Genomic DNA, 25139 nt, shown 5'->3' on the forward strand with positions numbered 1-25139 from the left:
CTGGGTGTTCTTCCATTCTATGGTGATATAGTAGCAGATGTCGTGACATCTGTGAATGTGTGCATATCAGTACTGGGTTTTAATTTGTATAACTGTCTTGCTGTATTAGTAATAATGTTGGATTAGATGTCATTACTTGGAGTAGAACATCTGAACTCTGACTACACCAGAATTTCAAATGGTATCAGAGCAGGCATCTTGTTCTGCTTCTGGATGAGATCCATGGGTGATACTTTCTGGTATCTTGCAAGGAGTTATGTTAGTACTGATGTTGGAACATGTGGAAGGACTATTCATGACAGGAACTGTGTGTACCTGTCTCTGGAGATTGGCAATTGGCCTTTGTGTGGGACAGCTGTGCTAGTATTGAATCATATTCAAACTTGGTATGTTCTTGGAGGCTGATCTGGTGAAGTGTGTGTTCATAGGTTGAGTCGTATTATGATTTCCGCTGCATAATACCTGGCAAAACTCAAACTATGATGTAGTTTCCCCTCATGTGGATGAAAGGATGTTGTATTCAAGATTTCATCATAATCTACTGAAGATGTCAAAGATACTTGAGTCTCCTCAAGTCCACTCATCATGGTAAGAATCACCTGATCACTGATTCTTTTACTCTCTTGGGTAGTGCATATGAAGACCTTGAAGACTTTCAAGGAGGGTTTGTTCCAAGCAGGTGGAACTAATGTTCTATGTGATGTTAGAACATGTTGTTCAACAAGTATGCACCTACTGGTTGAAGAGTAGATGTTTTTAGGCGTCAAACAAAGAGATACTTTTGTTTGGAACCTACTCCTGACCTGGAAGAGGAGACATCTGTGTGTGCTAAGTTGACAAGGGTAGGGTCAACTGTGTGTATGCTCAAGAAGGTCACTTTTAGGAGTCTGATCTCTAGAAGTGGAGCTGGTTGAGATGAGACATTGTGCAATCCCTGCTGTGTGCCTTATTCCTGTAGATTGATCAGGGTTGGATAGTTGTTCCCTGAAGTACTATATTGTGTTGGAAGACAAGTCCCCTGGATGTTAGAAGTCAATAATGGGGTAACCTTACTGCTATTTCATTTAAGAGGATTGGGACCATGAATCTTGTTATTCAAACACCACGCTCAGAAGTGGCAGTTCTTTCAAGGAGTGAGAATATGAAGATTCAGTGGTTGATTGAGGTAGTATGCTCTGGCAATGCATATCTACTATTAACTGGTGTTGTTTTGTTGTCACTAGTACTTATGGTCAGCTGGAGTCTGATTGGTGTGATTGAAGTATGTATAGGTATAACTCATAGAGTTAGTTGCCACTGGTAGGGATGGTGTATGTCATGTTGAGACATTTGTGTACAATGCATGGATATTGGTGTGGAGTTTCCATGATTGTTAATTTGAGGGGGAGTTTTGGTTAACCTCCTCACGTTTGGTCAGCCTAGGGTTTGGTTGGCTGTTGACCTGTGTCACATGGGTTCTGGTTGTTATGTGACACATTTGCAAGGAAGGATTCATCTCTCTCATTCCTAAGGGTGACTCTAATCTGGAAAGATTCTCAAAACTATTGAGGTGCTTGCAAGCAGAAGATGTTGACACAAGAAGAGTATTTTCAAAGTATTCTTATGGTGGAAGTATCTGAAAGGATAATTGGGAAAGGATTTAAGATCAATGTCTACTTGTGCCAAGTACAAGTATTTAATTGATTATCCTTGGAGCTCCAGATAACTGATGTTCTTAAAGATGTTGGAACATCTCATCTTCAAGATCCTGTGCAGAATCACAGGAAGGATAGTACATTGGTTTATGATCTATCTCTTTGGTGGCAGCAAGAGCATATGATCTCTGAAAAGGTTTCCTGGCAAGAAACATGTTCAACCTTGGTGTGTACAAGAAGAAGAAGACATCATAGTCTTGATGGTGGTTACTTGGATCAGTTTTTATTCTGATCTTGGTAAGGAAGTGCATTGGCTAATGCACATTGTGGAGTTAAGAACAAGTGGCAACATTCTTGACATCATGGAAATAGCCTTGCTTTAGGAAGTGGAATCCTTGGTATAGCTGAAGGGTTAGTCTCTAACTGGTCCTTCTGAAGACTCATGCATCAGAGTGTCTGATGTCTTTGGAGAAGAAGCAGGAATTCATCAAGGTGTGAGCTTGGATGACTTAACTGCAAACCTGCAGAATGGAGGTTGTTTACTCAAACTTGGTTCCACAATCAAGTCTATGAGAGCGTTGAACTCTTGTTCTGTGTAGGGAGGAAGTTCTTTCAAGTGGCAGAAGAAGGAGCTGAATTCAACAGCTAGATGTTAAAACACAATGTTGTGACATTTGGTTCAACATCAGAATCTTAGTTGGTGAAGTGGCACATCAACTTAAGATAGAAGGGTCTACAGAGTTGTAGATTGGGTACTTCAAAAAGATCGTTCTCATTGCAGTTCTTTGGAGTTGCTGGATGGAGAAGATGTTACATGTTCATGTCTTAGAGAATCTAAGTTTTGTTTAACATGTAGCTTGAAGTTCAAGTCTCACTTGGAAGGTCAGAATATCTTTGGGAGAAGTCTGATAAACTTGGAGAGGTCAAAAAGTGGCATTTGACTTTTCCATATGAGGATTCATGAAGGAGGTAATCAACCAGTGGCATTTGGTCTATCTCAGAAGTGAGTTCGAAGAATCAAGATAATCAACATATGGCAGCTGATTATTCTTGAGGAAAGTCTGAGACAAATTACTTTTGAGCAGAAAAGTAGTAAGTTGAATACAAAAGGAGGTGTTTTCTATTCATCTCTTGGAGCTTGTGGTAGAAGTTCTAAGCTATCTATGGAAGATTATCTCTTGTAATGGGATGAGAATGTATATGTCCCAATTTGTGTCTGGTTACTTTTGGATCAAGCTGGTGACTCAGTGATATCTGAAGATTATCAGATGGTGTTCTTTGTTATGTTGTGAGGATGTCCTAACTAATGTTAGAACATTTTGTGAAGTGGTTTTCTGTTCTGGTTAGAAGAGAGATTGACATAGAGTGTGGATGTGTTCAGCCAAGAGGGTTGAACAGAGGGTGTGCTCTTGAATACATGAAGATGTGTCTTATGTTTTCCATTCATCAAGTGGTCTGGGTTCTCTTTGAATCAGGAAGTATGTGAAGGTCCAACTTTGGGGTGTTGGATATGTTCATGTGTGATCTCCAAGTTTCAAGAGGAGAGTTGGTTGTTCATGACAGGGGGAGTTTTGTCTTTGTGCCGCAAGTAATCATCAAGCTTGTGGTCTATGTGTTCTCAGATAACAAGGTATGACACCTTGTTAGTTATTGGGATGATGTGGTGTGTGTCAAGGATGAGTGAGCAGAATAATGTCTGACCGGATGTCATGACATTTCCTAGGACAATATTGTTATTTCCTTCTGAAACTTACAGTCATAAGGAAATATGGATGTGGTGTATCTCATTATGATGAGCATGTATGTTACTTACTGCAAGTGTGGTAACAAGATGTTAAGGGGATATCCTAACATGATACAGTCTATGTGCCTGCTGGAGTTCAAGAAAGTGTTCATGCAGGAGTGGTTCAAGATGTCAGACTCAAAGTCATGGAATTTGATATGGGTGTACCTGTTGTGAAGCAAGAGTGTGTGTCTACTTGATCAAAGCTGTAAAGCAAGATCAAGTGGGTGTAGCCTTGATCAAAGTTGTAAAGCAAGATCAAGAGTGTGCATTCTTGATTGAAACTGTGAAGTAAAATCAAGTGTGTGGTTCTGTCATTTGTGTGTAATTCTGTTTATGTTGGTCTGTAATTTAAAGTGTTGCTTTGGCAACATTTTTGACAAAATGGGGGAGTAACACCTGTGACGGTGATGCCCCGGGACAACAGATTATTTTGCTAAACAGATATTGAAGATCCTCTAATCCAGAGGTTGTGCTGCAGCTGATGTTCCACTTCTATGAGTGTGAGTGTGTGCATGTGTGCTGCAATTAGAAGTTTTTATTTAACTTCTGTATGTGTGCTGATATATGAAGTTTTTATTTAACTTCCATCTGTGTGAGTGTGCTGATACTCTAAGTGTATTAGCTAGGTTAATTTCCTGCTAGTTGTGTGTTTTCCGCTGCTGTGGACTCTGTTGTGAGGCCAAAGTGTTTTAGCCAAAAATTTGCCAAAGGGGGAGTTTGTAGATGTTTGATTGGCTGCATTGTATGGTAAAACACTAGCTGGATCCTAATGTCTTAACTGATGTTATGACATGCTGTGGAGATGACTGTTTGACTGTATTGTATGTTAGAATATCTAATTGTACTCTGATGTCTTGACTGATGTCATGACATACTTAAGTTGTATGCTGCAGGTTTAGCTAATACAGGATCTACTGAATGTCAAACTAGATGTTATGACATTCATCCCTGTCAGCAGTTACTGAGGAATAGAACAACTGGTGTTCTTTAATAACTCAATATTTATTTCCAGTCTGTTTATCAGGGGGATAACAGACCTGACACAAAGCCTACTGTGTGAATGTCAAACTGGATGTTATGACATTCATCATTGACAGCATATACTGAATAATAGGCAGGTTGGTTGTCTGCTACAGTTCAGTATATTTCTCAGTCTGCTTATCAAGAGGATAACATACCTGACGTAAGGCTCATTGTGTAAATGTCAAATTGGATGCTTTGACATTTATGAATGTACGCTGTTACTGAAGTATGGACAGATTGGTCCTGTACAATACAGCAAATTTGTACAGTCTGTTTTTAGGAAAATAACAGACTTAGCATATGGTCTATGTTCTGGACGTCAAACTGAATGTTGTGACATTCATTCCTGACAGCATATGCTAAATTGTAGGATGGTTAGTTTTTCTGTTTCAGGATTTTTCTCAGGCTATTCTTCAGGAATCCAACAGCTGATCTAAAATCCAGGAAACTAACAACTGAGCTACAATTAATGAACCTAACAAATAGCCTATTTGTTAGCACCCTAATATGTTGAAATTAGTTAGAATCCTATGTGGCGTTATTTGTGGAGGTCTTGAAGACTCAATCAGAATAAACAGTTTCTAAATATGGAGATATTTTAGGAACTAAATATGGAGATATTTTAGGAACTAAATATGGAGATATTTTAGGAACTAAAAGATTGAAGACCTTGATTGTAGCAGAAATTTTCTGCTGGCTTTGTAACAGCAAAGAAGAAGTTTGCTGCGATTTTTGAAGGCCCAAATCCAGTTGGGTGCTTAGGTTATAAATAGCATATTGTAACCTAGTTTTTGTAAGCCTCATAGAATGTAAAATTAGGGGTGTGTGAGGTAAACCTCCCAACCTGTGGGAAGGTTACCATGTGTGTCTCAATGCTCAAAGTTGAGATTAGTTGTAACTCAAAGCCTGTAGGTAAGAGTTTGTTATGGTCTTGAACGAAGCTGTGAAGCAAGTTCAAGTTGTTTTGCATTACATTGTATTTGTAGTGATAGGAATGGAAACTGGAGGTTTCTATCTAGGAGTTCCTAGGTATAGATTGCATTGGGTAGGGATTAAGTGAAGAGTTGTAAACGGGGGAGTTTAACTCTGAATTAATACTGCTGATAGTGGATCTTCTTCCTGGCTTGGTAGCCCCCAGACGTAGGTGATGTTGCACCGAATTGGGTTAACAATTACTTGTGTTTTACCTTCTGCACGTTATAATTCTATCTGTTATAAAATAAGGTCAACCTGTAATGCTGTAATAGGTGATGTTCAAATCAATGGTGAGACATCATGTTGTTAACTGTGCAGGCTCAACAGAAGTAAGTGCTAAGTTTGATCTCTGCTATGTCGTTGTACCAGATGGACATAACTGGGTGTTCTTCCATTCTATGGTGATATAGTAGCAGATGTCGTGACATCTGTGAATGTGTGCATATCAGTACTGGGTTTTAATTTGTATAACTGTCTTGCTGTATTAGTAATAATGTTGGATTAGATGTCATTACTTGGAGTAGAACATCTGAACTCTGACTACACCAGAATTTCAAGATGCAACTGTGAAGGGGAAACCAACAAGTGGTTCATTAAGCTAACCTCAAACTCATTGAAAGAAAGGCGAAAACCTACGAGGGAGAATAAGCATTCATGGAAGGGGATGGTGCACCCATCATATTAACTACATACCCTCTTATCAAATGATAGACCCACATTAATCGAAGACTGGTCCAAAACACCCTCGCGAACAAAAGCAGACATAGTTCCTAATATGTATCGGTTCAGCCAGTCACCTAACATGTCCCTACTTGTCTTCTTGGTCGAGGTTAATATAATCTCCATGATTAAAAGTGCTACTGAGAAAAATCGAATACAAATAAGATGTGGCAAGCATGTGAGTCTAGACCCTAAAGTCTTTAGAAGAAAATTTCAACAATAGAAAAAGTATCTCATGAAAGAAAAGGGGAGACTAACTACTCAATATTCCAGAAAACTCTAGAAAGAGGAACAAAAGCAAAAGGGAAGACTAATTACTCACCGTTTCGAAAAGGGGAGACTAACTACTCACTATTTCGAAAAACTCTTAAAAGACGGAGCGATTCAACATGCATGAAAAATGTCAACTAACAAGATCATATGAACTTGATCAGACGCTGAAACAAGAAAGCTCACAAAAATAATATAACGGGGAAAGTAGGAAGATCACTTTTACAAGTTACTAGCGAAGAAAAAAAGTCAAAATGACGCTTCAGAAACCCTTTACACCATATTCACTTGCTAAGAATGATCTCCTTGAAAAATTGTTCGAAGTACTCGAGTGATCTAAGGAAGAAGAAGCATCATTACTAACTAGCATAGGGACACACGTTAGTCGTTCCCAACAAAACGTTACATATTACAATAAAGGAATTTAATGCACATGTTCCTAAGGGGGATGACGTCCTATCAAATGCCTTCACATCCCCAAATTTAATGGTCAGACAGTGACATGTGTTACAAATCCTCATCTTGCAAAGCAGAAACAAGGGTTTAGGGACAATTGTTTTGGACGGGCACAATGTCCAAAGGGCAAAGGCCCGATAATGAAGTAAGAAGGATAAAATGCAGAACATGTAGTCTCTTTTTCCCTTATAAGTAGGCAGCTTCACGCGCAAAAACTTTGCTAGTCATCCAGATTAATCTGATGACTGACTGTGATTCCCACTTTTAGTTATCAACCGTTTCTTCTATTTATAAGTAAAAATCAATTTCTTCTATTTATAAGGAAAAATCAGTTATTTTCAAGTATTCAAATTTATTTTCATTCATACTCACTTTTCACTGTCATACTGACTTAAACATTGAAATGTTAACTTTACAAGTCAGTCTCCTCTCCACCGTATCGGACACTCTGGATCTTTTGAAATGTTAACTTTACAAGTCAGTCTCCTCTCCACCGTATCGGACACTCAGGACCTCTGCAACAAACTTTGCATCCTTACTCACCAACCAGCTTAAAATTCATTACGATATATTTTTCCCTTAAAAACAAACAAACAAAAACTACACATCAATTTTTTAATAAAAAGATTTAAATGAATCAAATGTTTCATATGTATTACACGGTTTTTAGACGCATTATAAAAATCAATGAATGAATTAAATATTTTCAACTATTTGATCACCCTTAAAAGCCTCTAATAGTTAATCAATACCCAAAGGCCCCAAATACTTTGTATTATTCCACTTTTTGTTGTTTAGAGATTTACAAGGAACACTTTTTGCATATAGAATACATCACCCTTATCAACCGTGACTGTGCAACCACTTTCTCTCTCTCTCTCTTAAGCTGCTTTGCCTTTAGCTAAAACCTAGTCACACAGTACTTTTGACTTTGATTAAATTGAAACTTGAGCAATGAAAAGGAGAAATAAGATCATTTCCCACATGGTTTGTTTGTCCCACCCATGTTGTCGACATATACCATATACATTAAACAAGGCCTGCATATGACTAGACATTTACACTAGTACAATGCACAATTTCTGGAAAAGAAATAACCAAAAACCAAAATAGATTTTTCGGTCCTACTCGGCTGAATTCCATCTCATGCTTTACTTTAATATCAATCTTTTAGTAGTAAATTTCTCTTTCACCTCACTCAAAAATTAACTTGAACTTTATAGAGTGTTTTAGAGTATTTGCAAATGCAACACATGATAAGATCTAATCGAGAAATTTTGTTGAAATATTTTAAGGTGAGAATTGTATCTATTTATAAGTCCATTATATATTGTTCGATGTAGAATTCTTAGCATATTCATTCACGTTCAGGATTAGACATCTGAAACATAAAAATAAATAATTGATAACCAGATAATAGAAACTTAATAGCAACTAGTTAACTAAACCTTAAACCAAGCTTTAATATCATGTTAAGAATTGTGGTTGAGCATAACTCATCCCTACAAAATTGGGTTGTAAGGTGAGGATTATCCTCCGCTTATAAACACATGTTCAGATCATGGTCTATATGTAATTTTTTGCTGACCAAAGAAAACATATTTGATTTTGGCATAAATCTTAGCTCATCCACCAGCTTTAGATGGTTGGTAGAGATATAGATGCTCAAAAGCTCACAGTCAGTCCACACAATACCGCCTGACCTCATCCAAATTAAAGCAAAGCCATCATCTTTTTTCTGTCCCCTTATCCCTCTTTTACTTGCAACCCTCAAAATCTTTCAACATTAGAAGTTGTCCAAATTTGTAATTTTACATTAAAACAAAATGTTACTGAAATTGATAACTACCCTCCAACACATGGTTTGTGTAATAACCAGTATGGAATCCAAAAGCAAAAGCCTTTAGTTGAGGAACACCAACCAAGAATCACATGTGTTCCAGTATTTGTCATGCACATTCATTTTAAGGACTTAGAGCTGATGCAATAAAAAGCATATTCTCCATGGTGTTATCCGACAAGATATTTTCTTTTTTCAAACAGATTCTTAATAACAAAGTAACATCTTTTGTTTTCTTTATCATATCATTACAGCTTGGCCCTCTTTCTTTTTTGACACCTTTTTTCTCTCTTCCCACTCACCATCTTTATCTAAAGCTCTTTGCTATGTCTTTAAAACACATCTCCTGTATATATCAATCACACTGATATCCAAACCAGATCATTACACACTCTCTGATAATGGCCATGGAAGCTTCTTTCTTCCTCTTGTTCATCTCTTCTCTCTTAATTTCATGTTCCGGTAAGTACTTAGCACTGGTAAATCATAAAACTAACATATAGCTTCTAATACTCTATTCTGTCACTCATTGCAGGATCTTTGGTGGGTTTTTCCTATCATGAGAGAGGAGACACTTGGAAATCATTTCTTCAGCCGAGCAAAGTTTCATCGTCTCAGATTCGAGTTTTCGTAACAGATCATAGGATTTTGAGTACTCTTACCAACTCAAACATGTTAGTTGATCTATACTTGAGCAAAAGCCAAGTTGAAAATTTCATTACTTCAAAACCTTCAGCGACTTCTGAACTAAAAGCTCAACTTGTAAATTTTCTTCCACGTTCAAACATCAAAAGCATCATTGTTAGCTGTGGAAGTGAGTGTTTAGTCCAAAATGAGATACCTTTGATTATGAATGCTCTTGAATCAATTTATTCAATTCTCAGAGATCTTCACATTAGTAATGAAGTAAAACTCTCGGTAGCATTTCCACTTCAATTCTTAACGAAGATGAATCCATCACGAGAGCACGAAATTCGTAAGCTACTTTCGTTTATAAAGGAAACAGAATTGTTTGTGACATTAGAAGACACCATTGATGGAGAATTAAGCATGGAGGATCATTTTGTTCAAACTGTTATCAAGCGAGCCGCTCTGGCTGCTTCTGTTCTTCCTTGCAATGATGTTCCTGTGGTTCTGACAATCAAGAGTTCGGTTATACCAAGTTCAGTAGAATTAGCCGAATTTAGTAAAAGAGTATCAAAATATTTAGCAGCAAGAAGACCTATTGCGAAAAGAATAGCTGCGTTATACTTAGAACTGCATACAACAGAAGATTTTTCAATGAAAGAGCTCAAAAGGGAAGAAGAGAAAGAAAATTTTCCATCTTCTAGAAGAGAGATCTTAAGCAAATTACACCGAAGAAAAACTCTAGATGGCACAAACAGTCCAACAAACACAGTTTACCCTACGAATCCAACACCAAATCCAACACCAGTGATCACACCCTCAGATACACCAACCATTATAGCGGTTCCTTCCACAAATCCTGTCACGATTTCCCCTACAAATCCAGCTGCAATGCCCGTAACGGTTCCTTCTACTACACCTGCCGTTCCTTCTACTACACCTGCTGTTCCTTTACCTCCAACAAATCCAACCAATTCACCGGTTCCGGTCTTCAATCCAGCTACAACACCTTCAACTGTTCCAGGTGCGCAACCAGTAACCAACCCTGTAACGTCTTATCCACCTCCATCGGGAAGTGTTCCTGTTCCTGTCATAAACCCTCCTTCAAACACAAATGCTCCTTCTGTTCAGGGACAGAGTTGGTGTGTGGCGAAAGCAGGTGCTCCACAAGCCTCCCTTCAATCAGCATTGGATTATGCTTGTGGAATGGGTGCTGATTGTTCTCAGATACAGCAGGGTGGGAGTTGTTTCAGTCCAGTCACTTTGCAGAGTCATGCTTCTTTTGCTTTCAATAGTTACTATCAAAAGAATCCAGCTCCAACAAGTTGCGACTTTGGAGGCGCTGCCACCTTAATTAACACAAATCCAAGTGAGATCTTAACATTTTCATAACTCTTGTTTTTCTTTTTCTTCCACTCTCATGCTTCAAAATATTGATGACCACGTTTAATAGGTTCTGGTTCTTGCATTTTTCCATCATCATCGTCGTCGTCATCCTCAACGCCAACGATATCATCCCCAACACCACCTACACAATCAACTCCAACTGCAATACCACCACCAAGTCCAATAACAACTGCACCATCTATTCCAACGATAGCTCCACCATCTATTCCAACAATAGCTCCACCATCAATTCAAACAGCTCCATCATCCATTCCAACGGTTCCACCAACATCTTCAGGATCGGGAACAGGAACTTTCGGGTAAGTGAGATAGCACATTTTTCACTTTTAGTAATTATATTGTTGCACCAATAAGCCTATACTTATCAAGGTTCTCTATGATGCTACCTTTTGTAGCTATGGTACTCCGCCTTCAGTGTTAAATTCAAGCAGCCCAGATTCAGGTGCAATGCCAGATTTTGGATCCGATAGCCCTCCAGTTGTGAACACAACGTCTGCCTCACACCCTCGAGCTCTAAAATCTTTTACTGGCTGCATAATTTTGATGATTCCATTCGTCACTGCCAGACTCAGCATGCTACCATAGTGTTTAGAAACAGGTTTTCCATTCAAATCATCATACTATTACTACAGACATTTGTTAGAGTTGTGTTGCAACATTACATGCTGCAGTGATAAGGTCTATAGGTGCAGAAAGACAATAGGGTAGCAAAAGAAGAAAAAAGTGTGTTCATCCATGTGCTGCTTTCTTAGGTTGTACAATATATTATGGTAAATATTGGTCATGTACATATATTTTGAGAGCTTAGGTAGTTTTTTTTTCCCTAAGGTGCAATCTTAGTCTATGTAGTTCCGTGAAAATTGTCTGAATTACTATAATTTGAGGTTCTATCAAGATTCAGATGGATAAAAATTGTATCAGATGATGTGGTCTTCTTTAGACTGAGACAGGTGCTTCAATATGCACAAGATATCTTAATTCAATATCAAATGTTGATTCAAAAGTAAGAATCAATTGAATTATCAAGGAAAATAACGAGAAAGCACCGATGGCTACCAGCAACCAAACACCTTGACTTTTTAACCGGCTCGTGTGAAATGCTTTGAAAGCATATGCATCACTAAATGGCTGAAATTTCATGATGTTTCTATGGATGAGTGTGAACAAGGTCCGCCAGTGATTAAAGCCAGCCTTGATGTCATTTGTGGTGATTTAGATGAATTAAATTAACCTGCAATGACCAACTTAGATTCTCTAGAGTCAAGACAAATAATAATGATGGGATAAACGTCCTTTAAATTAAATATGTAAGCACACCTACATAGATTAGTTTTACATAGACCACGGCAAAATTGTGTTTTGATCCTGATGCTGCTACATATTGCATAAGCTAAACTAGATTATTTATAAAAATGCGTTTCTATTCTAAAGCATCTCTATACTCCTACAGTAAACTAGAGGAGGTATTAGGTTCCTCTATGTACAAGAGTCCTTATAATCAAAGGAGTGGTTTCACCGCTTTGAAAATACCACCAAGACTAGCATGGACATGGAGACCACAATTTTGAATCCAGAGGTGTCCCAGAAGTTCTGGTTTTGTTTTTCTGCATCCACAACTTTCTGTTGCTTTCCTACTAATTGATCCTTCAATTCTTTAATAGCTTTGTCCCGTCGCTCTCCCATCTGTTCATGAAACACAGAACGAAACATGTGATTTAACTAGGAAATTATTAAACAAAGGACATATAAGGAGGGTTAAATGATGAAGGTAAATGATAGCGTGATAGTATGAATCAGCCAATGCATTAACTAGTAATAGATGAAAAATCAAATCTTGTTTGTCCGCGTGTTTTTTATTTCAATGCATAAACTATTGTCTGGAAAATAAAGATCAAATAATCACCAAAAGTTCAAACAGCAAACACTAAATGAACTCAATTCATTGTAACTAAGAACATCTAAGCATTTTCTAAATGACAAAAATGAGTGCAATAGATAGATTTACCCTTTGGAGTTTGCGTGTCTGCGAACGAGCTTCCTGCAGACAGAATTCCAACTTCAACACCCTCTTCTTCAGATCCTGATCAGCACGCCTTTGTTTCTCCAACTGTGTTTTAAACCCGCCAATCAACTTAAATAGATTAGCCATTACCTCAAATAATAGAAAGTGCTACTAAATGAATGAGTATTAACAAACGCAAACCAAGACGGCAATACCTGTGACTCTAATTCTTTAGTCTTGAGCTTCCAATGAGCAGACATAATCTTAATTTCATCCTTAAGTTTAACTATTTCATCATCCTTAACAATCAATAACTTATTCATTTTCTCTAAATTCTTAGGAGAAACCTCATCCAATATTTTTTGTAGTTCGTAATCCTTGTTCTCTCCAGCTTTTGCAAGAGCCTCCATAATATCATGCTCAATTCTAAGAACTTCATCTTTCAATTGCTCTTGTGAAGATTCTCTTGCTTGAAGATCCTTCTGCAAATTATCTAGCTGCTCGCCTAGTCTAATCACGCGTTCCTCATGCTCTCTTAGTGAACTATTTTTCTCATCTAATTCTCTTTGAAGTTCTAAACATTGGAACTTCGCTGATTGAGCCGATGCGGCACTTGAATCTGCTGTTGCTCTAGTTACTACAAGCTGTGTTCTAAGATCGTCCAACTCCTTTATGTGCTGTATCAAGATTAGAACATATCATGAGTAAATAACACTAAAAGATTACTTCATGTACTAAATAAACATATTTTAGGGATAATTTTCTTTTGAATTGATGTTGCAACTTGCGATAAAACATAGATTTTTGGAAACTCTTACTCGGAATCTAATGAATTCTGAAGGACTACACTTTGTAAAGCAACATAAAATCTTGCAGACTAATTATATGCATTCTTCAATTATGAAAGAAAATCTAAGGGAATATGGTAGACCTATAACTAGGACTTGTTCAAGCAACAAGTTAATATGCTAGCTAAACCTACTCTACTTTAACTCAAGATTTGGAACACATAAGGATCAAATTGAACTACAGATTTGGGACAACGCGAATATTTGTTCCTAAATTGTACTTGGTAAAAAAACTTTATTAACAAAGAATGTGTTTACAATCATGAAGTTACTATGAATCATAATGTCCTGGTAATGGTGAGAATGATTTGTCATATTTTCCTTCATAAAAGATACCTACCATTGTTGCAAACTATTCTTTAATGCATAATTGGTTTTCCAAAAATTCATAACTTCGTCGATAATTTGTATACACCAATAAAATGCAATGCCTACGTCACAATTGAATTCATGATACAAAAGCATTTAATGTGTAAGATAAGATTGTTGCCAGATGCTCATTCATAAATATGTACGTTCCGATTCCCTATTGAATATGCCCACATGACTTTCCTTCCATATTGCAGTACAATTTAATTTGTGCAGGTTATAATAATGCAAAGTTGATAAGTTACTTTAATAGTGAAGGAACTTATAAAATTTGACTTCTTGCGGCATCTAATGCAATTGGATAGCACGGTGCAAATCTATACACATAGGCTTCATTTAGATATAGGAAGTTGTCAAATTACCAACGCTCTGGCACGGGAAGGGTCGTTTGAAAGTACTATTGGTTATTAGTAATTAATAATTCCGTGAGCTTCTGTGCATCTAAAATCAATTGGCGGCCGTGAAAGACAAAACAGATACAAAATAATATATACAAGCGATGTTCCAACTTAAGACTTTTCTGCTACTAATGTAAGTATCTCATTGGGGAGTAAAATGCAATTATCTTTGTGAGCATTCAGATTAGGATTTTTCTGACCCTATTGAACTCCAAGATCTCACTCATCTAGTCACTCTTCTCTTCAAAGTCTAATGGTATCTGCTAATATCAAAGAGGACTACTGAAAAGTAAAAACATCCTAAAAGATGGTCATCTAGTGTTTTATATTTTACTTTTCAATGGGAAAGACCATGAAAAGCTAGCAAAAAATATATAATTTCATGAACATCATTATAGCAAGAAAAGCAAGCTGAAGACAATAATAAAGAATCTTGAAAAACAAAAAAGTTGAAATATTTCAATTTTCAAATTAAACAGCTGTATAAGCCATGAAAAGAATAATAATAAAGTGAATGCAATTGAAACCTTCTCAGCCGAAGAGGTTGAAGCTTGAAGCTGCTCATTTTTTTCTTCCAGTTTCTTCTGCATTCTACTAATTTCCAATTCCATAATCTTGGCATTTGTCTCTGCTTCCTATGGAAAAAATCCATAAATTGCGGGACCAAAAAAATAATCAAATTTTTTAGACCCCACAACCACAAAGACTCCAAAAGTAGAAATGATTGATATTTGATACTACTATCAAAGTAATAATTTTTTTTAGCATGGCCAAAAAGAGAAAAACAAAAGAAAAGAAAAATTGTCTTTATATCAATACACATAAAAACACAGAAACAATAATTCAAAACACAAAAAAATCTTATACCTGTCTTGTTCGAGTTTCTTTAACATACGATTGCTCCTGAGAAGCCAAACGATTCCGAAGCTCCTTCAACTCTAAAGCTAAAGACTCCACGTTTCGCCTAAAGCTTTGTTTTTTATCATTCAAACCTCTTAACAAAGGATCAACATCTCTAGCTGCTGTAGATGCCAACTTAGAATTGTTCACTGGAGCTTGTTTCTCAGAAATTGACATGGGAAATCAACAAATTTTGACGAAATCTGTTTAATTGAACCTATCCTCTTTTGTACTATGTATACATCAATATCAGATCCTATGAACCAGGGAACAACCCTTCAAAATTCAAAAGTCCTTGAAATGAAAGCAATTAAAATATATACTTGATTCCCTACATGTGAATAAGGTAGTTGAACATTTAATTTAATCAGAACTCAACCATGATAAAAAATAAAAAAAACTAAAATAATTTTAGTAAAATTAAAAAAATAATAATATCATAAAAGAAACTTAGAAAGTAGAGTACAATAACTTGTTTTCATGAAAAGGGTAGTGAACAGTGGATTCAAATTCAAAGCAATCTTTTCGACTAAATTTAAATCAATTATTGTTCTGATAACCAAGCATTTTTCTCTAGGAACATGATAATTAACACTTAGAAATTAAAATTAAAATTAAAATTTTGAATTCCAATGAAATTTCGCCTAATTTTCTTCCCTGGCACAGATTGCATCAAACATTCACTTTCATCATAATTGAAAGGAGAGAGAAAGAATGAACCTTACTATCTGTCATTGTCAAATATTAAATCAAAATTATAATAAATCAATAACGATAAAGATTCTCAAGAGAAATACTTGATGAAAATTTTAAAAAAAAAAATCAAAGTTATAATAATAAACCTAACAGATTAAACTACAACTATATATTATACATAAGAGAGAAACAAAGAAATTGCAGAGTTAGTTACCGGATTCTGCGTTTTGATCTACGGTTTCTGCGTTTTGAAGCTGTGAATTTGATGAGAGAAGATGAAGATTAAGAAAGTGTAACGCAGGGTAACTTGTTCAGATTTAGAAATTAAATTGAGTGTGAAGAGTATGAATCATCATAGTCTCGTGCGTAACTTCTTCGTTTTTTTATTTATTTTAATTTTAATTAATATTTTCTTGTTTTATATGCGAGTGTTATTTGGTTCGGATTACGCGATATGTTCAAACCGTGGATCGGTAAATGTTAGGTTCGGAGTATAGAAAATATTATTATTATTATTATTATTATTTTGTTAGTTAAAAATTTTTTGTAATGATAATTTCTTAATTTAAATGTAAAACTACTACTATATTTAACTTATTAGCTTATGGTAGTTTATAAAATTACCTAAAAAATAATAATTTGTTTAATTAAACGGTATAAAAAGTACTCACAAAAGAGGGTGCATTTTATACTACCAAAAAGGTAGTCGATATTTTTAATGTTTAATAGTAGTTGGTTCTAAAATAAAACTAAAACTACGTATTTTCTTTTCAATTTTCTAATAAATTAAATATATTAAAAATATTCTAATAAACTCAGGTTAGGAGAACGACACGATTAGGTTCGGAGATTCCTAACCTCGGGCTTGTGGATCGGACAAAATTCAAAGCTGCAGCCTGGATTGATTGGTGTTGACTGTGTAATTGATGAGCGCGGCAAATACAAATTTTGGCCTCGTCGAATAGTTTTGGAACACGTGGATTCCGCAAATTCTGGCTTCAGCACATTCACAATGGCCCTTTTTTTGCTACTATACTGATCGTATGTGCGAAAATATATCAAACTCGTTTTGGGATTTAATTTCAACATTTGTTTTTGTAAAATATCTCACTTTAACTAAAATTCAAAATAGTAAATTATTGATTTAATGTATTTGACAGGTAGGACAGAGAACAATCATGTATTTTATATATATATATATATATATATATATATATATATATATATATATATATATATATATATATATATATATAACCATAAAATTTCATCGATGTGTAACCAAAGTTATAATTCAGAATTGATGGTTGAATAGTTTTTGACAGTCTTATAAAAATCATAAAGTTATAATAATGAGAGAAAGGGTAAAAAATGTATGGCACTCTGAGTTAGAACTATAAATCATGAATTTATCTTAAATCATGAATTCATATATCAACATAGGGGATACATTCCTTGTCCAAGAAGATAAAATTATCAATTTTATTTTCATGCTCAACCTCTATTCTTATTTTGAACCTAATATAAAAGAGATGGATATTGCATTGGAATCAAAATTTTCAAGATGAATGCATAAAATCACGGACATAGATATAGTAATGATTACTTGGTGATTGGGGGAGACTTGTTATCTGAGCAGTCGCATTGGAATGGTTCACCAGGTGATTTATTTGTCTTGTTACAAGTTGGACAAACTTCACAATACCCACTGAAACGATTGACTTTGAACCGTTTAGTCATACCAATAGTATTGCAAAAAGTTTCGTATTACAAAAAATGGCAGTCATTAGGAAAGAAACAACAAAGTGGATTCGGCGCATAAATTCATGTTGAATGCTCATAAAGTAAAATGACTAACATCCTTAAGAGAAATCATCTCCCCAATCGTTTTGACATTTTTAATAAAGGAGAATGATCTCTCTTCAAAAGTCCCTTGTGATTCAGAATTGAGCGAAAGTATTTGCGAAGCAATCAGATATGGACCTCCCTCTTTAAATCTGACGGGGTAAAGAAAGACAAAACCAATAAACATTAAATGAGTTAATCGGTTTAGTTGACATAAATCTATATAGAAAGGCATGGTTAGTAAATATAAAATAAATGTTCGGGTAATTTAATATAGGATATGTATAGGAGATGCAATTTGATTTGAATTCGATGACTTAGGGATGACCATAGTTGAGAAGCAATTTTGAACCATTCCAAGGATTTGAAATATTGAACTTTCCAGTGGCTACAAACATGTAAAGTAACATGTCAAAGACTTTAGTAAAACACCATGTCATGATACATGTGAAAGTGTAATAACGAAATCTACATGAACTTTGACGACATAAAGCATGAGTGAGTATCACAACCGAGGAGGGGGGTAGGGGCATTCTCTTTTGTGCATGACATGAGTTGGTTTGCGTTACATACGACTCCCAAAATGTTACATCTATTTCAGCTCCACCAAATAACGAAGAAACCAACAAAAATTACAATGTGTTATGCTATTGACACAACATAGGTAAATTATGTAACAATAGTAAATGTGGTGTAACATACCATTCACCGGACATTATTACATTGATGCAAGCCTTTATGCTTGTCCCGCCAACCCGGAACCTCCCAACTTGGTGAAGAACACCAATGATATTTGCTTATGAAAATAAAAATAAGTTAGAAGTTGTTGGAAATCAAGATGCATATTGGAAGAAATTACATGCAAGATTGTACCGTATAAGTGATAAATTTCAAATTTTCCTTTCAAGAAATCTCCAAATGGTTTGAAATTGAATTTGTGAAGTGGAATCTGAGGCATGCCAATGGCTTTGACTGCAGTGAGCCCATTAAAAAATGTTTGAACTTGTTGTCACATACTTTCAACGGTAGGTCATTAATATAAGGCTCTCCATTATAAACTATGTATGTGTGATGCTCTTTTAATGTCTGGATTGACATGTTAAGTTCACGGTTCCGGGTTACGACGTGGATTAGGTGACCCTTGTAAGGCAAGAAAATTTACATTAGTAAGTTAAAAATGGAAAAGCAATAAGAACATAGAAAATACATAATAAAGACCTTTGCATCATGTATAATAGCTTTCACATGTTGTTGTCCATTGTGCTCATTCACTATCCATAGATTGATAACTCGTATAGAAATTTTCCAAATCTTTTGTTCAGGTCTCAAGCCAGTGATAAGAATAGGTGGTCTGGACATGATTTTGGACTGACCTGATATCATAAACATTGTAATGTCATAACAATGATTACGAAAAATCTCAACAACATGGTAAAAAAAGACATTAAATCTTCACATGCCTCACACATAAAAACGATTTAAAAAGCTCATAAATCTAAAGATGGACATAATAATAGATTACATCAGAAAATATTACATGGATTCTAACATGGGCATAACAAATGAAGGAACAGTCGAGTGTTGTTAACATGGTCATAAAACCAGGGTGAAAAAGAATAAATCATACTACCTAGACATTATTTCTCAACTCTGAAAAACAGGAAAAAATGGATCTCATCTATGAGAACAGGGAAAACTGGTTACAAACAAATAAAATATCACATTAAAAATGGAAAAAATCATATAACAAACCATTATCAACTAAACCAAATTAGAAACTAAAACACGGAAAATGAAAACCTGAAGGGACAAACCACCAAAGACATAGACATAAACAAAGTTATAGTAATCGGTATTGTGGAGACCAAAAAATGGTATAACATGTACATAGTAGAGTAGAATGAACATTCAACCACGAAGACATAAAGTGACCTTAAAAAAATTGTGTTGATGTCGAGGTTGGATGAAATGAACGCAATTATGGGGAAGAAATTAATGAGAGAGATTAGAGAAAAGAGTTTCGGATGAAAGGAAATGAGGACAAGCAGAGAAAAAACGTACACTGCAAAAGGAAATATGACACAATAAAAAATAATAAATGTTAGAGGGGATGTTTAACCGGATAAAATGGCTGACTAAAATTTTGAAAAAATGAAAAAGAAACTCTCTGCCATTCGTCGCTTGACATTTTGTTTGTTTTTTATTGGGGAAAATCTCATATATTAGTGAATTACAAATAAGAGCATTGTTAAATGTAATTAATTTTTGGATTAATTAGATATTAGATAGATAGTTATTCAAAAAGTAAAAACAAAACCTTGTATTTTTTTTCAATTTTTTTTAGAGATGTCTTTTTTTTTTCAACCTCATGTTATAAAAAAAATTGTTGATATAATTTGTTAAGTCGAAATGTTTGTAAAAAAATATTATTGATATATTTTTATATATATTAAAGTATTTACTCATAATAATTTAATAAAACTTACACATTGTGTGAGTAGAAGTCTAGTTATTCAAAATTAAGTTAAGAAAGTTAGATTTATTATGTTTATAAATAAAAATTTGCTATGTATATTTTTGTTTTTTCAATTTCATTTTTCGGGTTTTTTTTTTGCATCTTGATGTTAGATTTTTTTTATTGAAATGAACTTGATATTAATAATTAATATTTTTTTATAGAAATGAACTTGATATTAATAATTAATATTTTTTTTATAGAAATACCATTATACCAAACAAAATAAAACTAAAAAGCATAGTTTTTTTTTGTGAAGACTTAGAGTGAAGTGATTCAAGTGAAGCAACAAACACTGTGATTTCGTCATGTACGTTATTTGACAAACATGCTTTCTAGGTCAGATTTCAATTTCCCAATTTATCTCTCTTACTCTTCATTTTTCATCCATTCTCTGTAACTCTCAACATTCAATTATCTTGTACAAATTCATGTTTGGTTCTATGGCAATAAAGCTCCAATCTTTGACACATCACACTCGATTCCTCAAATGGGTTTATCTATCTTCAACTAGCATTCAACATATTTCACAAACCATTGAAATTGTAAACCCCAATTATGATTTCGACCAAAATATTAACTTTTTGAGGAATAATCTTGCCCCAGATAATTTAATCCAAGTTTTGAACCGTACAAGTGATTTAAGCTCAGCAGTGAAGATTTTCAAATGGGCTTCAATACAGAAGAGTTTCCACCACACCTCTAATACATATTTTGAGATCATTTTAAAACTGGGTTTAGCTGGAAATGTTCTAGAGATGGAGGATTTTTGTCATAACATGGTGAAGAACAGGTTTCCAGGTGTTGAATTAGTTCTTGTATCATTGATTCATATGTTTGTTAAGCATGGTAGAATTAAAGAAGCGTTAATGGTCTTAGAGAATATGAATTCGGGGGGTTATAAGCCCCCGGTTGAGGTTTTTAATGCTTTGTTATGTGCTCTTGTGCAACAAGAAAGTAGAGATTTTCAAAATGCTTTGTTTGTTTATAAAGAGATGGTGAAGGCAGGAGTGTTACCCACGGTCGACACTTTGAATTATTTGTTGGAGATATTGTTTACAATTGATCGGGTTGACCTTGCTTTGGATCAATTTAGAAGAATGAACAATAAAGGATGTAGTCCAAATAGTAAGACCTTTGAGATACTTGTAAAGGGTCTGATCGAAAATGGTCGAGTTGACGAAGCTGTTACTGCTTTAGAGCAAATGCTCGAACTCGAATGTCAACCGGATTTGAGTTTTTACTCCTGCACCATACCTCTCTTTTGTAGGGAAAATAGAGTAGAGGAGGGAGTGAAGTTGTTTAGAAGGATGAAAGATTCTGATCTCGTGCCGGATTCGTTTGTTTATGAGGCTCTAATACAGTGTCTGTGCAAAAACTTGGAGATGGATTCCGCGGTATACCTTATAAATGAAATGATAGGAAGTGGTATACAACCGAATGAAAATGTTTTTGTTGATATGATAAATTGCTATTGTGAATTGGGGAAAATAGACGAGGCTATAGTGTTTTTAGAGGATAAGCAAGTTAATGAAACTGCTCCTTTCAATGCATTGCTTGAAGGTTGCTGCAATGCTGGTAAAATTCTCGTAGCAAATGTTCTGCTGGAAACAATGTCGGAGAGATATGTAGCAGATTGTTTTTCTTGGAATATTCTCATTAGATGGCTTTGTGAGAATGAAGCGACTGAGACAGCATATGCATTTCTTGGCAGAATGATCAAATTCTCGGTTGTTCTTGACTATGCAACATACTCAGCTCTTGTGGTTGGCAACTGTAGATTGAGAAAGTATGATGAAGCAATGGAACTATTTCGTCGAATTTGTGCAAGATGTTGGAGTTTAGATATTGCCTCTTATTCTGAGCTAGTAGATGGTTTATGTGAGATCAACCATCCCAAACACGTCATTGAAGTGTTTTACTACATGTCGACGAAGCAATGCTCTCTTCATTCCTTCTCCTTCAACAAGTTGATAAAATGTGTATGTGACTCGGGACAGGTCAACATAGCCGTAAAACTATGGCAATTAGCTTATTGTTGTGGTATTTCTTACTGTAATGTCGCACAAACTACTCTCTTGCATGAGTTGTCTAAATTAGATAACGCAAAAAGTCTGTTCGCATTCCTCTCCCAAATGTTGATTGTTGGAGGCAACCTTGACAAAGAAGCATATTGTATCCTTATCCGTGGCATGATTAAACAAAATCTAGTAAACGAATGTGTTTTGTTTTTCAATATGATGGTCAATGATGGTTTGATACCTGATCCAGACGAACTATTCGATCAACTTTCATTCATAGCAAATCATTCTCGGTTATCTATGATTTCTAGTGCGATTGAAAAAATTTCCGACAGCAAAAAATTGAGTTCAGCGGTCTATAACTTACTGATAACTGGCCTGTGGAAAGAGGGTAAGGAACTTGAGGCACAGGGATTACTTGATATGATGCTAAAAAAGGGTTGGCTTCCTGATACAACCACTCATAAATTATTGATTGGGTCTGATGTTAGAGAAGGAAAAAGTCAAGCAACATTGTTGTTTGATGATTCTGATTCTGTTAGCGATATACTTGCAGAAGGCCTTGGAGATTCATGAAACTTCAGCATTCCATGAAAGAAATCTTATTGCTTAGCACGCTAGTTTCATATCGCAGCTTTGTTCATCGAGGATTATATGTTCATCAAGTCTTATAGCGATTAGAACTGGTGGAAAGATGTTAGTTTCATCAATATCATTTTCCATGTTACACTAGGTAAGCTGTGAAATAACTTTTAATTTGGATATAATAAATTCACTTAGTTCATAGAGTTACCATCCTTTTCACTGAATATATGATTTTTTTTTGTTGCAATAAAATGATCTCAAAGCCCGTTAGAAAAGTTTATTTAGTTACACACTATGTTGTCAATAACATGCTATAGCGGAATAGCATAGTAGTAGTAGTAATAGTAGGCTTTAGCGCAACACTTTTGGCACGAAAGCCGTCGTTGACATTAGCAGGTACAGCGGACACTATTGCAGCCCTAATCCACCATTGCAGCCGCAATTAAGGTTTCGAGGTGAAATTCCTCAAAACCTTTTTTCATACCCTATAAATGCCAAGTTGGACCCTTTTAAGAGTAAAAGTATTTTCTTCATTATGTTATGTTCTTGCCCACAAACAATTGTTATGTTCTTCTTACTTTTGGTTCTGTTCTGTTCTGTTCTTCTTCTCTATTTAAGTTCTACTGTTATGTATTTTAGATTCCTTATTTATTAAGCATGACAATCTCTTTAATTTTATGTGTTTATGCTTACTTTACACACTAGTTTTTAGTCTTTGCAATGGAGGCCATTCTCCTATCTGTTATACAGATATAGCATTTTAGGGGGTCGACACAACGTGAAGCTATTTGGGACTAATATAGGTTACACACTTTTTGGAATATAACTAGATTGTGCCTACGAATGTGGCAACTTAAAAGGATTTTGATTCTTCTGTATAACACAAAACTTACGCGCACATGCACACATTAAAAGCATGATTTTTTCCCCTTGTTGTTTTGTTAATTTTCAGGAAGTAATCTTGCTGATTTATATTTTGCAGATGACTTTTCATTCTTCTATTATTCATGATAACCTTACAATGCTACCAACTGAGTGAGCAAAAACTAAGTTCCCCATGCATGCTGCAGCACTTAACAGAATCCAAGTTGCGCTTCATCTGGTTTGGCTCAAGTTTAGACCAGATCAAGGAAGGAGAGGGGCGATGCTTACAGGTTTATGCAAATAGGCTGCTACACTGTTGTCCCTTCTGAAATCTCTCAATCTCTCCGATGCCTGCGCTTCTACAAATGTTTATTGTGACTTCTCCAAATACACCACAAGGTGATAGCAAAGAGATCTATAGCTGCTGACTTGCAGTAGAACCTAACTTGTAAAGTGCAGTAGCAAAGCAATCTGCACTTGAAAGAATTAGGTCAAGCTCCTTCCAGCAATTTATGGCGAACTCGCAATCACAACCAAAAAAGTAGGCCAAATGTTCTCCTCCAGTCTTTGACAAACAAGCACAGATAAGGAATACCATGAGCGCAAAGATTATTACACGATGGAAGGCAATTACGAGCATCTCTTCAACAAAGAGTTCTTACTCTTGGAGGAGTCAACTTTGATTCTAGAAAGATACTATTGATTTAAACTTTAAGCTATGAGCTTTTGATTTTATAATTTATTTTTAGACTTAAATTTATTATCCAATTCACTTTTACATAATCATTTGACTTTCAACTTGTAGTTATAATCAATTTTACACTATCAATTCATTCAAAATGGACAAATGGGACAAATATTTCACAGCAATAATTCATGGCAAGACATTAAGGTTTGGGGTGAAGAAATTGGTGGTATGCTAACGTGACTTCGAAGAGGCATAATGTACAGCCCTCATTGATGGCATAAATATATTTCAATTCTCTGCTGATTCTTTTCCAAACGCTTAATCACAAATCATCGGAAAAAAAAGATTTCTTATCTCATCCTATGGTGTGGAAACATATCTTATGAAAACCCCAAATGTATTTCAGATTTTGGAGAACCATCTCCACACGCACATTGTCTTAAATTAAAATGTTTAATGATCTAGAGATACATCTTCGTAATATTTTAAAACATATACCATAGGAAGATCCATTTTGAAAGATATTTTACACTTTTATTGTTCCGGAGATGCGTTTCCATTTATTTTATGGAGATACATCTTCGTAACATATCAGAACAGTGCATGTTATGTTTTATTTATGTCTATTCAGATAAAAGTTTATAAATGTTATGTACCATGTTTGTGTACG

General features: G+C 35.2%; 3 protein-coding genes across 5 annotated transcripts; 2 read left to right on the top strand and 1 right to left on the bottom strand.

The window, feature by feature from the left end:
* Positions 1-8555: 8555 nt before the first annotated feature.
* Positions 8556-11658, top strand: LOC127091452 (uncharacterized). Its single transcript, XM_051030096.1, has 4 exons — positions 8556-9166; positions 9240-10700; positions 10785-11037; positions 11134-11658. The coding sequence occupies exons 1-4, from the start codon at positions 9106-9108 to the stop codon at positions 11321-11323; spliced, it is 1965 nt and encodes a 654-aa protein (XP_050886053.1). The 5' UTR covers positions 8556-9105; the 3' UTR covers positions 11324-11658.
* A 356-nt stretch (positions 11659-12014) lies between these two features.
* LOC127091453 (nuclear envelope-associated protein 2) lies at positions 12015-16405 on the bottom strand. 3 transcript variants are annotated; one of them, XM_051030098.1, is made up of 6 exons: positions 16166-16405; positions 15223-15511; positions 14883-14990; positions 12956-13417; positions 12744-12845; positions 12015-12421 (listed from the first exon to the last, which is right to left on the bottom strand). In XM_051030098.1, exons 2-6 carry the CDS (start codon positions 15430-15432, stop codon positions 12251-12253), a joined length of 1053 nt encoding a protein of 350 aa, XP_050886055.1. In that variant the 5' UTR covers positions 15433-15511; positions 16166-16405; the 3' UTR covers positions 12015-12250. The 3 variants fall into 3 exon arrangements, with proteins under 3 accessions (XP_050886055.1, XP_050886054.1, XP_050886056.1); XM_051030097.1 differs by having other exon boundaries at positions 15223-15586; positions 16166-16333; XM_051030099.1 differs by lacking the exon at positions 16166-16405 and having other exon boundaries at positions 14883-14983; positions 15223-15428.
* Positions 16406-20560: 4155 nt separating this feature from the next.
* On the top strand, positions 20561-24629 carry LOC127091454 (pentatricopeptide repeat-containing protein At1g62910). Its single transcript, XM_051030100.1, has 2 exons — positions 20561-23065; positions 23900-24629. The coding sequence occupies exon 1, from the start codon at positions 20743-20745 to the stop codon at positions 22906-22908; it is 2166 nt and encodes a 721-aa protein (XP_050886057.1). The 5' UTR covers positions 20561-20742; the 3' UTR covers positions 22909-23065; positions 23900-24629.
* The last annotated feature ends 510 nt before the right edge of the window (positions 24630-25139 follow it).

Source organism: Lathyrus oleraceus, chromosome 6 (assembly GCF_024323335.1).
Source record: "Lathyrus oleraceus cultivar Zhongwan6 chromosome 6, CAAS_Psat_ZW6_1.0, whole genome shotgun sequence".
NCBI classification, from domain to species: Eukaryota; Viridiplantae; Streptophyta; class Magnoliopsida; order Fabales; family Fabaceae; genus Lathyrus; species Lathyrus oleraceus.

What these genes read in the sequence shown, in the direction of transcription:
- LOC127091452 (XM_051030096.1), top strand. Translation starts at nt 9,106, where the DNA reads ATGGCCATGGAAGCTTCTTTCTTCCTCTTGTTCATCTCTTCTCTCTTA. An exon ending in TCTCTTAATTTCATGTTCCG is followed by an intron (nt 9,167 to 9,239) that starts GTAAGTACTTAG and finishes CACTCATTGCAG; the next exon opens with GATCTTTGGTGGGTTTTTCC. An exon ending in CTTAATTAACACAAATCCAA is followed by an intron (nt 10,701 to 10,784) that starts GTGAGATCTTAA and finishes CACGTTTAATAG; the next exon opens with GTTCTGGTTCTTGCATTTTT.
- LOC127091453 (XM_051030098.1), bottom strand. Translation starts at nt 15,432, where the DNA reads ATGTCAATTTCTGAGAAACAAGCTCCAGTGAACAATTCTAAGTTGGCA. An exon ending in AAGAAACTCGAACAAGACAG is followed by an intron (nt 14,991 to 15,222) that starts GTATAAGATTTT and finishes TTTTTTCCATAG; the next exon opens with GAAGCAGAGACAAATGCCAA. An exon ending in CAACCTCTTCGGCTGAGAAG is followed by an intron (nt 13,418 to 14,882) that starts GTTTCAATTGCA and finishes ATCTTGATACAG; the next exon opens with CACATAAAGGAGTTGGACGA.
- LOC127091454 (XM_051030100.1), top strand. Translation starts at nt 20,743, where the DNA reads ATGTTTGGTTCTATGGCAATAAAGCTCCAATCTTTGACACATCACACT.